The sequence below is a fragment of the Cetorhinus maximus genome, chromosome 10 (assembly GCF_964194155.1).
Source record: "Cetorhinus maximus chromosome 10, sCetMax3.hap1.1, whole genome shotgun sequence".
Taxonomy (NCBI): Eukaryota; Metazoa; Chordata; class Chondrichthyes; order Lamniformes; family Cetorhinidae; genus Cetorhinus; species Cetorhinus maximus.
In genome coordinates, this window is record NC_135888.1 from 66,377,017 (window position 1) to 66,390,841 (window position 13,825).

General features: G+C 40.6%; 1 protein-coding gene across 9 annotated transcripts in view; it reads left to right on the forward strand.

Annotated features, from left to right (window-relative positions):
- The window catches only part of ablim3 (actin binding LIM protein family, member 3), a 335,178-nt gene that overhangs the window by 184,427 nt on the left and 136,926 nt on the right, over window positions 1–13,825 (forward strand). For all 9 annotated transcript variants that reach the window (XM_078550582.1, XM_078550574.1, XM_078550577.1 and 6 more), the window contains 2 exons: window positions 2,683–2,809; window positions 7,120–7,213. In XM_078550582.1, the coding sequence (XP_078406708.1) occupies window positions 2,683–2,809; window positions 7,120–7,213 (221 nt within the window). The remainder of the gene's footprint in view (window positions 1–2,682; window positions 2,810–7,119; window positions 7,214–13,825) is intronic.

The window sequence follows — 13,825 nt, forward strand, 5'->3', positions numbered from 1 at the left end:
CTTCAAAACTGTAAATTTGGAATTTCATTTTTGTTTTTGCTGAATAAAATACAATTAGATTTTTTAATAGACAAAATGCAACAAAGATTTTCAAATCTCATAAAATAATTTGTTTTTAAAAAGCCCTGAGTACGTTGGAAATCTGAAATAAAAAGCAGAGAATGCAAATACATAGCAGGGCTATCGGTATCTGTTAAAATATATATAGATTAATGTTTTAGATGAATATCCTTCATCAGAAATGGAAATTTATAAAAGGTCATTGCAACCATTTGAGTATCTCATCACTCTGCTTTTCCAAACTGCTTTAGTAAAAAACCTATTCAATGCCTGACACAATTTTTAAATTAATATTACATGCTTAATCATTTTTATGTTATGTCAATTTTGTCTTTTATGGGCAGACAAGTCATTGAAAACTGTCAATCTTTTTATGACTATCAATTACATTATTTAGTAAACATATTTCAAAAATATTTTCTTGAAATCCTGGTTTCTGAATGATGCTGGAGCCTCGCTGTGCAACAGCATAATAAATATTTTATGAAACAAAATTTAATAAATTGCTCTACAGCAGTTCCTGGCATGACAGTAAGAATAATGAACATAAGAGACTTCCTTAAGACCAGATAAAAGTAAAAGCTTAGCCGGAGGATAGCATCAGGAAGTGGAAGTTATTGAGCTAATCACAAGAAGTTGTAGAAAAACCTATGCACTATAAAATAGCGGTGCTATAGACACCGGACCTCCATTCACAGTGATGTAAGAACTTTAGAGTGGAAAGGGAGGTTGGAACTGGGATGGCAGTTTGCAAGAATGGTAGGTTGAGGGTTGGTTTTTTGAGGAGCAGGTGATGACAGCAGATTTAAAGGAGAGAGGGACATCACCTTTAGAAAGAGAACTGCTTACAATATTGGCTAACAGGATAGGAAGCTGGGTGATCATTAGTTTAGTGGGAATAGGATCAAGAGAACATGAGGTGGGTCTTATCGACAAGCTGAGTCCAGAGAGGGCATGAGGGGAGATAAGAGAGAAACTAGAGAAGGATGCAAATTCAGGGCTAGGACACAGAGGGACATTAGAAGTTTATCCAGGCAGGCTAGTGGAAGGGAGGAATAAGACAGAGACAGCTGATCAGATTGTCTCAATCTTAGTGACAAAGACATCCATAAGCTCCTCACACTTTTTGTTGGAGAGGGGTTTGCAAAAGAGCAAAAAAGCCGGGGATATTTGCGACCCTGTTCTAACGTGACTGAGGATGTAGTAATGCTGCAGCTTTTGCATCAGTGCAAAGTTGTTTTGGCTGTATATTAAACAAACAGTGGCAGTTTATTACGGAAAATCATCTGACAACAGAGTTATGAAAATTACCAAACACATTGGACCTCTGAGGTTTGAAGCTCCCTCCAGGCAGACCTTGCCATGAACTCATTTGAGTCCATAAACATTCCAATGAAATGCTAGATTGAGCAACACTTTGGTAGTAAATCCTTAGTTTACATGTTTGAACATTTATTGTCAAAGTCATCTTTAGTTTAAGCTGCTTGGTTTCAAGCTGTGTTAATGCTGCTGGCAGCTCCCTACAATAAGGAGCAAGAATTTCCCTGAAGTTGTTGCTACTCAGCTGCTGTAGCTTTTGCCAGAGATACAGAGGGGACCATCCTTTTCCTCTTTGCATGTAAATAAAGTTTCTGTCACACTATTGACGAAGTTACAGCAGGAAACAGGGAGCAATTCTAAAGTGTCCCACCTTAATTGATTTGGCAAGTTGATTTTGGAATTGCTGCTGGTTGTGACCAATGTGTCAGGAGCCGGGGTTATAGCACAGCACAAAGACAATGTAAATGCAAGAACATGGCAAGGATAAGCTTTTCTATAGCTGTGTATTTAAACACTTAGTAGCCACATCTTCTTCCAGTTTTATATTGACTGTATTAATAAATATAAAGTTGTCTTCTTTCTGAGACATGTCTTTCAATGTGCATCCTGAAAACCTAAGTGGATTGATTAGATTTGTCTGCTAGGAAATAAATCAGGTAAAATTACAAAAGGACTGATTATGTACTTCAGGTAATCAATCCCTGCCAAGTTAAAATGTAAAAGAATGAATTGGTACCATACACTAAAAAAATCCTGTCTTCAAAATCGATGACGTATCTCGGCTGAGTGAAAAATGATTGTTATCATCATGTCACAAAAACGAAGGTAGGTATGTGCCATTTAATATACAGAAAGGAAAAATCAGGGAGAGTGTAAAACAGGCTGCTGATTCACTATTGCCCATTTAGTGTAAATTGCCCAAAGTGAATTCACTTCCAGCCTCTCTAAATAGATTAGAATGTAAGATCTGTAACATAAACATGACAACAGAGTTCTAAACTTAGAAACTAAACTTGTTCAGAAATATAGTTAATCAGTGTGCGAAGTATTTTTGTAAATTAAGTATTTTTGATTGTGATAATGGTGTTAATAGTTCAGAACTTGACATGAGGTCAGGATCGTGGTGTGTAACACTTGATGGATTGTTACAGTTTTAAATAAAGACATATCATTTAGTGTAGCACTCTGCCATTGTATCAGTCATCAGTCCAACAGTCACTTGAAGCGAAATGTAATTGCAATAACGTTTTGGAAGATTCTTTGCTGATTAAATATCCTGTTCGTATTCTATTTTGATTACAGAGTGCGCCGGCTGTGGAGATGAAATCAAACATGGACAGTCACTGCTGGCCTTGGAGAAGCAATGGCATGTGAGCTGTTTCAAATGCCAGTCCTGTGGTGTTGTGCTGACAGGAGAATATATCAGCAAGTATGTGTGGTGCTTGAAGAATGGGAGTGATTCAGATTCATTAACTAATGAAATGTTATCCATTCAGAAAGAATGACATGGTTGCTGTTTTATATTTAATTCACATGATACCCTAAATTACAATTTACTCATGGTTTATTGACATGGCACTGAATCTTGCTTGGGTTTTCCTCTTCCTTACCCAAAGGTGCTGGGATAAGCCTCATAAATCTTCACTGCCCTCCAGTACCTCATCCAAGTTCCTATTCATATGTGGACTTTGGGGTGATTTTGACACTTAGCACCTGGACCATAATCTAGCAGAACAGATCACCGTCCCATTGTAGAACCTGCTCAGTTATCATCCAGTGATTACTATCCAGGCAGTGAAGGTGAAAATTATACCCCCAACCCCTCCCCCACCCTCTATGAATCTTGGCAAACAATTTTACCATGATGACATTGTGACTGAGCTCAATGCCACCTTTATGTCCATGCAGTGTAATCTTTAGCAGTGGTTATTGGATATTAATCAGTGACAGGAACTTTCCCTTCTATTCTGGAACATAGGAGCAACAGAAAGTTCAGAACAAAGAACATGTTGACTGTTGAATTTCCTAGTATTTGTGCCTTTAGTGCCTATTGTTCAGTGCACTTAAAAATGTGAAACCTTAGAGGAGTTTGCGATTCATGATTTTATGAATAGAAATCAAGCCCAAAAAACGGGCAGCCATTGTGTTCTTACGCATATAGTTTGTGCCCTATTGAGTTTCCCCTCTGTTCTCTTTGCTTCCATTTTAGACATTTCTCCTCATGCATCTACTGCACCTTAGAGAGTGGGTGGACCTTATGTCCTCGGATGTTGTGGCAACGAGATATGCAAGCATGGCCTAAGAATGACTATCTTTGAGTCCCTTATACTCCCTTAGAAAGATGCCCAACAGTATTTTCCCAAAAAGACACAATTGTGATGTTAACCTGCTACTCCATGGCACAGCACATTGAAGATTAGTGCACATGACACTGCTTTCTTAAGAAATTAGCTATTCTCCCATCACTGCTATTAGCCTGACCTTTCAAATGTATCAGGCAATATTCTCAGGTCAAAATAGCAAAGCAAAAGGTTACTATGCAAAATAAGAGCTCGTGGTGTAGGGGGTAACATATCAGCATGGATAGAGAATTAGTTAGCTAATAGGAAACAGTGAGTAGAAATAAATGGGTAATTTTCCTGTTGGCAAGATATAACGAGTGGAGTGCCACAGGGATCAGTGCTGGGGCCTTAACTATTCACAATTTATATCAATAACTTAGTTGAAGGGACCCGAATGTATGGTTGCTAAATTTGCTGATGATGCAAAGGTAGATAGGAAAGTAAGTTGTAAAGAGAACATAAGGAATTTGCAAAGGATATAGGTAGGTTAAGTGAATGGGCAAAAATTTGGCAGATAGATTATAATGTGGGAAAATGTGAAATTGTCCACTTTGGCAGGAAGAATAGAAAAGCAGCATATTATTTTAGTGGAGAGAGATTACAGAACTCTGAGGTACAGAGGGATCTAGGTATTCTAGTACATGAATCACAAAAAGTTAGTACACGGGTACAGCAAGTGATTAGGAAAGCAAATGGGATGTTGTTTATTTCAAGGGGAATGGAATTTAAAAGTCGGGATGTTTTGCTACAGTTGTACAGGGCATTGGTGACACGACATCTGGAGTACTGTGTACAATTTTGGTCTCCTTACTTAAGAAAGGATATACATGTATTAGAAGCAGTTCAGAGAAGGTTCACTGGGCAGATACCTGGGATTGGGAGGTTATCTTAATGAGGAAAGGTTGGACAGGTTAGGTTCATATCCATTGAAGTGTAGAAGAATGAGAGGTGATTTTACTGAAACACTTGTGATACTGAAGGAACTTGACAGGGTGGATGTTGAGACAATGTTTCCCCTTGTGGGAGAGACTAAATAGGGGGACACAGTTTAAATACAAGGGGTCTCCCATTTAAGATGAAGATGAGGAGAATTTTTTTCTCTGAGGGTTGTGTATCTTTGGAACTCTGTTCCCCAGAGAACGGTGGAGGCAGGGTCATTGAATAATTTAAGGCAGAGGTAGATAGATTCTTGATAAACAAGGGAGTCAAAGGTAATTGGGGGTAGATGAGAATGTGGAGTTGAGGCCACAGTCAGATCAGCCATGATCTTATTCAATGGCAGAGCAGGCTTGAGGCTCCAAATGGCCTACACCTAATTCATATGTTCATATGTACTTGCATTTATAGTGCTTTCCATGACCACCAGATGTCTTAAAGTGCTTTGCAGCCATTGAAGTACTTTTTGAAGTGTGATCACTGATGTAATGTAGGAAACTAAGGTCTTTCAATAACATTGCCTTTCACAGACAATTAAGTATTTTTGATGTGTAGTCAACATTGTAATATGGGGAAATGCAGCCACCAATTTGCACACAATAACCAACAAAGAACAAGGAGGTAAATGACCAGAAAATTAGCTTTACTGATGTCAGTTGAAAAATTAAGTGTTGTCAGGATGTCTTCTTTGCTTTTTTTCGCCTAGTGTCGTGGGATATTTTACATCCACCTGAAGCAGACCTCAGTGTAACCTGAAAGACAGCACTTCGACAATGCAGCACTCCTTCAGCCTAGAATTAGGTTCCCATCTCTGGAGGTGGGGTTTCAGCCAAAAATCTTCTGACTGAGATGCAAGAGTACAACCATTGAACCAAGGCTGTGGGGTTAGAGTTTCCCACCCCTGCAGCCCCATGCAAAAAAGGTGGCTAACATGCAGCCTCTAAATGATCTGAAAGAAAAAGGAAATCTCCCTCTTACCTGATCAAGCACTTGCACATGTCCCTCTTTCAGGTCATCTTCACTAAACGCTCCACAACATTCTGAGTAAAGGACGCCGGGGCCAGAGAGGTAATCTCTGCCTCTAGCACCCTTTCAGGACAATTGACAGAAAACACAGCAGAGGTCACGTTCCCTTCATTTGCATTTCTTTAATAAACGTCCACACATACATGTGCAGATGTAGTTTCTCAGGTCACAAATAATCTTGTAAAGCAGTGGGTAGCTGGGAACGCAACCCTGCGCATTTCCAAATTGCATCCCACTTCTGTCCAATTCTAATCTACCAGATAAAATCATCAGGGGAGAGTTTAAAGGCTAGTCCATCAAGTTAGACCATGTAGTGAATCTTATGTTTCTGAAAAGGTAATCTAGCCTCACATTGGACAACATTTTCCCCCTATCGGGGAGGAGGGCGCCGCCATTTTATATGGGCAGGCCAATTAAGGCCCGCCCAGTGTGACGTCCACCAGGAAGCACTATGCGCTTCCTGTGCAGGCGGTGGGGGGGGTGGATTCCTTCAGCCGGGAGTGCGCCTTTTCGCGCATGCGTGCAAAAGAGCGCACAGATCTCCCTGAGGCACAGTGCTGCCTCAGGGAGATCGACTCCGATTGTAAACTTTAAATAAAGGTGATAAAAAATTTTCCCTGCCATGTCCCCTCATGTGACATGTCCATAACTTTTATTGAAACATTTCATAAAACTTTAAATACCCTCATGAAACCTCATCCTGCCCGTGGATGAGGTTTCATGTTTTTTCCGAAGCCCACCTGGGCTCCTGGGCTGCTCATCAACCTTAAGGTTGGACGGACAGGTCCATTAATCATCTTAATTAGTTTTCTAATGGCCTTAATAGGCTGTTTACAGTTTGGCGGGCACACAGCTGATTTGGCTGCGCACCTGCTGAACTGAGAATCTAAATGATGTGGGGTGACGTTGGGATGCATGCCCGGGGGCCCCACCCCCGCTTGCCGACCGCAAGATGCTGCCCATTATCTTAGTATACTAATGTTGGCAGTACGACCTATGATTTATTGATGTAAAAAAAAATCCAGGCATTAGGGATTTACCTGATTTCAAGTGGCCTTTTTTTTTTACAATTTTATTCCACCCACTGTTGGGAAGATTAAAAGTCTTGAATTCATGTTGCTTTACATTATTACAGCTGGTGCATTGAAACATCTTGATCCTTTATAGCTTTGAAAGAACCGGCACATTTTATATTGATATGTTTCTGTAAGAGCCTGCATTTCAATTGTTAATGCTGTTGGTGTAAAATCAAAAAAATGTATAGAACTATACAGTGACTTAATTATTCTGTTAACTGTATTGTCAAACGTTTTGAAATGGAAATTCAGTACATATTAATTTTGATGAAGGACATAACTGACCCCCAGAGCTGAGAAGCTGTATGATTATCTCAGTAGAAGTTGCTAAATATTAATTTTCTTTCTCTGTTTCTAAGGGATGGCATTCCTTATTGTGAGACCGATTACCATTCTCGGTTTGGCATTAAGTGTGAGACTTGTGACAGATATATCAGTGGGAGAGTGCTGGAGGTAAGTGTCCGCCAAAAGGAATAGATGGATTTTTATTCTAGCTCTATGAAGAAAATTCTATTTCAAATTAGGTTTTGAGTCATGACTGCAGGGTTCATTCCCTTGAATACCATGTTGCTCTGGGTCATTGGCATACATCAGATATTAACAGGTTGGCCGACAAATCCTAAGAACTAATCTGTTCAAAAGGTTAAATAATTACATAAAGTGCAGTGATAGTAATGGAGAGTATGTAAAATATGCACACTTCACAATGTAAGAATTCATTCTATTATGTTCCAAATTTGCACTGAGCTTTTTGGGCATTTGTAATAAGCTTCTTGACTGATGAATTTACCTATTCATTTTGTACATTTTCAGTTGATATGGTGGTTTTCTGTGGATTTTAGAAATGTCCTATCCTGTGTATTTTTACTTCAGATTCAAATTAAATTATCACCAAATATTTGTCAGGATTATCGCATATTGATTGTGAGCACTTCTTTGTGTTTTGCAACTTGGTTTAGTGTCAGTGTTGGTGGATCAGGAGGTATCAGATTGACAGCGCAAATCTGAATAGAACGGAAACATCTCATATGTGAAAAGGAGGGAGAACTACAGGCAACAGTGTAGCAAGATCGTTTATTCATTCATCTGTGCTCTGTCTGAAGGCAGGTCCTTTGCTCATTGTCTGCCGATGTTTCATCCTGAGCCATTTTCTTGGCAGTTTTTGTCAGTGATTGTTTGCCATTGCCTTCCACTCTCAGGGGCAGGGCGAGGAGGCAGGTTCCAAGTCTACCTCAGCTGGAACGAGAATCCAACCCATGCTGTTGCTGTTATTCTGAACCACACATTAGCCTCCTGAGCTAACCGGCCACCAGCAAGATCATAAATACCTTCAAAAAGAACATGTTCTTTTTTTGGCGACACATAGCAACCAAAGCACTCCTTCCCTGAGATTACTTCTGAGAACTACTAACAAGTATTCTCTTAGGGTGCAGTTTTTCACCTTTCTGTTAGATTAATTTGTCAGTTATTTGGCAGTGGAGCACACACTGGATCATTGCCTGAAACATTTTGATAGAAGTTCATTTCTCTGTGGCAACCTACACACACCATGGCTTTGTGCCACCAATAATATTTACTGTAATGGAGACAGAATATTACACAGTTTTGAAGATATTTTGTTTGCACTTAGGTTTTAATTAAGTTCAACTTCTTAAATATTGTTTCTATTTAGAAATTATCCTGAAAAGAGCAAAAGTAAAAACATCCCTTAACTGGCTTGAAGATACTTAGCTTTTGTGCATAGGAACAGGACATAAAGCACCTCAAACTCTGCTCTGTCATTCAATGATACCATGACTGATCTGCCATCTAACTTCATATACCTGCTTTTGTTTGTATCTCTTAGATTTTGGTTAACCAACTATATTTATCAGCTGCTCAAATTCAAAATTAACAATTGGTCTAGCATCAAACTGCCATTTCAAGAAGAGAGTCGTAAACTCCTATCACCCTTTGCATGTAAAATTGTTTCCTAACTTCACTCCTTGAAAGGCTTCTAATTTTTAGGCTATGTCCCCTAGCCCTAGCCAGTGGAAATCGTTCTTTTCTAGCTACCCTATCAGCTCCCCTTGAAACCTTGAAAACTTTGATCAAAGCACATTATAATTTTCTACATTCCATGAATACAACCCTAGTTTGTGTAATCTTGTCTCATAAATTGACCTTTGGAGTTTGGGCATCATTCTGGTAATCTATGCTACACTCCCTCCAATGCCAATATATCTTTCCTAAGGTGTGATATCCAGAACTGAACACAATGGGGAGAATTTTCTCCCTGTCAGGGGGGTTGGGCGGGGGCAGGAGCAGGCGCGGGCATGATCGGCTGGGCGTCGCCATTTTATGTGGGCGGGCCAATTAAGGCCCGCCCAGCATGACACGCACCCGGAAGCGCTGAGTGCTCCCTGTTCGGACGGCGTGGGGGTTGCCTGAGTCGGGGCTGCGCTCTTTTGCACGCAAAAGGGCGCAGAAATCTTCCTGAGGCACAGAGCTGCCTCAGGGAGATTAGTTTAAGTTCAAAACAATTTAATAAAGGAAAAAGAAATTTTAAGACATGTCCCCTCATGTGAAACTGTCACAAAAGCTGGGGCATGTCTATTAATTTTATTAAAAATTTTTACAAGACTTTAAAAATCTTCATGAAACCTCATCCCACCTGTGGATGAGATTTCATGATAAATGCAAAGGCCACCTGGGCTCTTTGCCAACCTTAAGGTTGGACGGGCAACTCAGTTAATTGTTTCAATTGATAGTTAACTGGCCTTAAAAAGGCCTCAGCTGCACGCCCGCCAAACTGAAAACCTGAATGACGCACGGTGACGTTGGGACGCACAGCCAATGTCACCGCGTATCATTTTACGCCTCTGTGAGTGGGCCCCACCCCCATTTGCCGAGCCAAAGATTCTGCCCTGTGTTCCAGGTGTGGCCACAAGACTTCTGATCCCTTATATTCCACTCCTAGAAATAAAGGCCAACTTTTTATTAGCATTTTTAAAAAAATTTTGTAGCTATCCATGGCATTTTATTAATCTATGTGTTTGGTCTCTTTAGACCTTTGGTCCTTTATTAGGTCCAAAGTGGATAACCTCACACTTTCCTATATTGAAATCTATTTGCCAGTTTTCCCATTCATTTAAGCTATTAATATATCTTTCTATGTTTCCATCTACATTGCTTACAATACCATCTATTCTTGTGTCCTTGGCACACTTGGATGTAGGGTTTGCTATCCCGTCATCTAAATCTCTAATAAGTACAATGAACAGTTGAGGCCATAACACAAGTCCTAATGGGACACCACTAGTCATGTACTTCCAATTAGAGTACCTGCCCATTATCCCTATTCTCTGCCTTCTGCCATTCAGCCAATTTCCCAACCAAGTCAATAATTTGCCTTCAATTCCAGGAGCTTCAACTTTAGCCACGAGTCTCATATGAGGGACTTTATCGGATACCTGCCGGAAGCCCACAGAGAGGCACTTGTCCTCAATATTAATCACCTCTTCAAAATGTTCAGTAAGTTTTGCCACAAATTACCTAACCATTATTGATTTTCCTCGATTTGAGGATGACATCTACTCAGGATTGCAAGTTTCTGCCATTGGTCTTCATGTGATTGAACAGACTGATTTTTGACCCACAGATCTTTGGGCACATGGAGCAGAATGAAATAGTGGAATCCGGATGCAGGATTTGCTTCCTTTTCTTTCCTTGTCTGCCACCACTCTGACCCATCATTAAAATGTTGTGACTCAAAGTATGATACAGCTTGAAGGACAAGTTGGCATCTTTTTGAATGATTGGTGGCATGCTCCTCCCAGTCATCAATGTCAATGCTGTCGTTCTTCAAGGAGAGCTTCAGAGTGCCTTAAGTGTTTTCTTTTCCTCCCTGGATGGTTAGCCATTTAAGAGTTGAGAAAACAGGACCTGGTGGGGGAGGAGCTTTTCAGCCATCCAGACACAGTGTCCAGCCCATCAAAGTTCATTGTGCAGGACCTTTGCCTGAACGTTTGTGGAGCTGGCTTCAATAAGGACACTAGCATTTGATCAACGGTCCTCTGGTTGAATCCAGAGGATGTGGCAGAGGCATTGCTTTTGGAATTCCTCTGGTGCTCTTATGTGGCACTGATACATACTCCAGGTTTCACTGCAGTTCAGGAAGGTGGTGACAACTGCTCTGTACACTCTGACTTTTTGTTGACTTGCGGAGGACAAATGACCTACCTTTTAAAAAAACCCATATTGGATCTCTCTGATAAGCTGTAAATTTTCAAGGTATTCAGTCACTCTGTTTTTTTAAATTTAGTTTTGTATGTAATCATTGCTGATAAGGGCAGTATTTATTTCCCATCCCTGTTTTGAGTTGGAATTGAGTAGCTTGTTGGCCAGTTCAGAGGACAGTTAACGGTTAAGAGTCAACTACATTGGTGTCGCATGCAGGCTAGACCAGGTAACAACGGCAGGTTTCAGCCCTGATGAACCAGATAGAATTTTATGACAATCCAGTAGTTTCATGATTATTATTAATTAAGCTGCTATTTGAATTGAATTTAAATTTCCAGTTGCCGTGCTGGGATTTGAACTCATTGCCCGAATGTTTGCTCTCAAGGTGGATGCGCAGAGTCAGGAAGTATCCCGGCTCACCACATCAGGAAAAGGTGCCCCGATCTTCGTGGTGGAGTGGGGGTGTTGTGGGGAGAGGGGATGGGGGTGCAGGTGCATGTTGGAGTCAGAGCCACCACCCCCAGAAACAGTTTGGAGGCAATCACAGGGACTGCCAAGCGCCAAGGTGGGCTGGTTAAAAGGCCCACACCACTTCTCTGGGAATTCTTTTCAGTTGTGTAGTTGAGTATTATTCCCTCTATCCTTCACCCCTCACACCCCCTCAACCCCCACCCACTCCCCAAGCCCCATCCATGACAACATATGCTAACCCATGCTCCCATCTAATGCTAAAGGCCCCTTATACCCTTCATGTCAACATATGATCTCCCACTCATCCCCAGGGCACCTTATAGTTCCTATTCCAACTCATGCCAGCCCATGTCTCCACACTCAACACCCTTTGGTCTTACATCCTCCATGCTAACTCACCCAGTATCCACCATGGGCAGACCCCAGGATGCTTGCTGAGATGAAATCAAATAAAATTCTAAGTACCTATTATAGAATTAACTATATAAAAAGAACTCTCATTGATAAAAGCTCATTCTGTACATTTAAATCCCCACAAGTACTTAATCCCTTATAAAAAAACAAACATTTATATTCATAGCCCCACATCAAAAGGCAGCTAATCACTTAATAATCTCTTGGAGCAGTCAATCAAACTGTGAACTTAGTCCCCCACCGCAGTATGATAGGTTGTGGAAGCAGTTCAAGCAGTAATAACACTATAATGACAGCCCTTAGGGTAATGTCAACAAACAGCTATTGAAACTGAAAGATTTGATTTTATTTTTAACTCACAGACACAGAAGATTTTTCTTTTTCAAAATTTAAAGGACAAGGGATTTAAATAACTTGAGAGCTTGACAGTTCAACAGATCTTATCCACCTTTTACAAACATTCACTTCCATCTTAAAAATCGTAAGTCACGCACTGCGGGAAATGGACCTCACTCCAATGAAAATGGGGTCTGTTTGAACTCAGTATGGCATTCCTGCTGGATAAGGTCAGTTTCTGCAGATCTTCATTTATTCTCACCCAGGTTCCCCTTACTCTGTACACTATCAGTCACACCAGCCATGTTCTGAGCCAGCACCTCTCTATGGAGGCATGACCGAGGTCTGGAGCAAACTTCCCAGATACTTCTGTCCCTCCCTTATGTGTCATGGTGTCTCCAATTCACTCCAGTTTAGTGACATTGAATCAGAGAGATTCAAGGTGTAGACATCTCTCAGAACACTCTCGCTGTCCACAGACTCCCACATACTGCAATCTGCAATACTGCTTCATCATATCTTAGTCTATAATTATTTACAGATAAAATGCATTTATAGATTCTTTTTAGCTTAAGGCTATTTACTACTTAGCTAACACCAAAACACTAACTACTAAATAAAAAACACTAACCACTAAAAACGCTAACCAATAAATTAATATTTATCTGCAACTTACCCGTACCACTCCACACTCTGCACTGACTCTGGCATCACTTTGAGTTTTTCTTCTGTTTGCCTGGTGTCTGCAACTCTGCTCCTGATAGCCTCTGGGATTGCCAGCTTTGGTGTGCTTTTTAAGTCTGCCGCTCCACTGCTGTCTCACTTTACACAAATCACGGCAGGTGTTAAAGGCAAAAAAAAGCACCTCCTTCCCCCTTGCACCACACTCCTACCCTCACCAAATTCTAAACTTCCCACTCCTTTCACCCGGTTAATGTTGCTATCTATGGTTACGCTGTGTGCCTTAGCTTTCAATTCTACTGGCTTTATTATTGTAGAAGTCAAATATTTGTCAGAAAACAAGTACAACGAGGTTCAATTGCATCCAGAATCATTAAAATCTTTGTCCTGTGAACCCCTTGGGAGAGACAAATTTGCCTGATCACGTGAGTTAGTGAGACATGGTCGCTCGTACACTTGAATCAAAACCCGTGTTGCAGAAATGTAATGGTGGCTTTCGGTATTGTCACTGGACTAGTATTCCAGAAACCAGAGAGAATGTTCTGAGGATTCGGGTTCGAATCCCACCATGGCAGATGGTGAAATTTGAATTCAATCAAAATCTGGAATTTAAAGTCTGACGATGATGGCCGTGAAACCATTGCCAATTGTTTTAAAAACTCAACTGGTTCACTAACGTCCTTTAGGGAAGGAAATCTGCCATCCTTCTCTGGCCTGGCCTACATGTGACTCCAGACCCACAGCAAATGTGGTTGACTCTTAAATGCCCTCGGAACAAGGGCAATTATGGATTGGCAATAAATGCTGGCCTAGATAGTGACGCCCACATCCTATAAACGAATTTTAAAAAAGGAATGAAAAAATAATTTAAAAATTTTAAAAATAAATAAATAGGTTTCCTGTGGTTACTTTCCATCAGCAATATTTTAAACAGCAGATGAA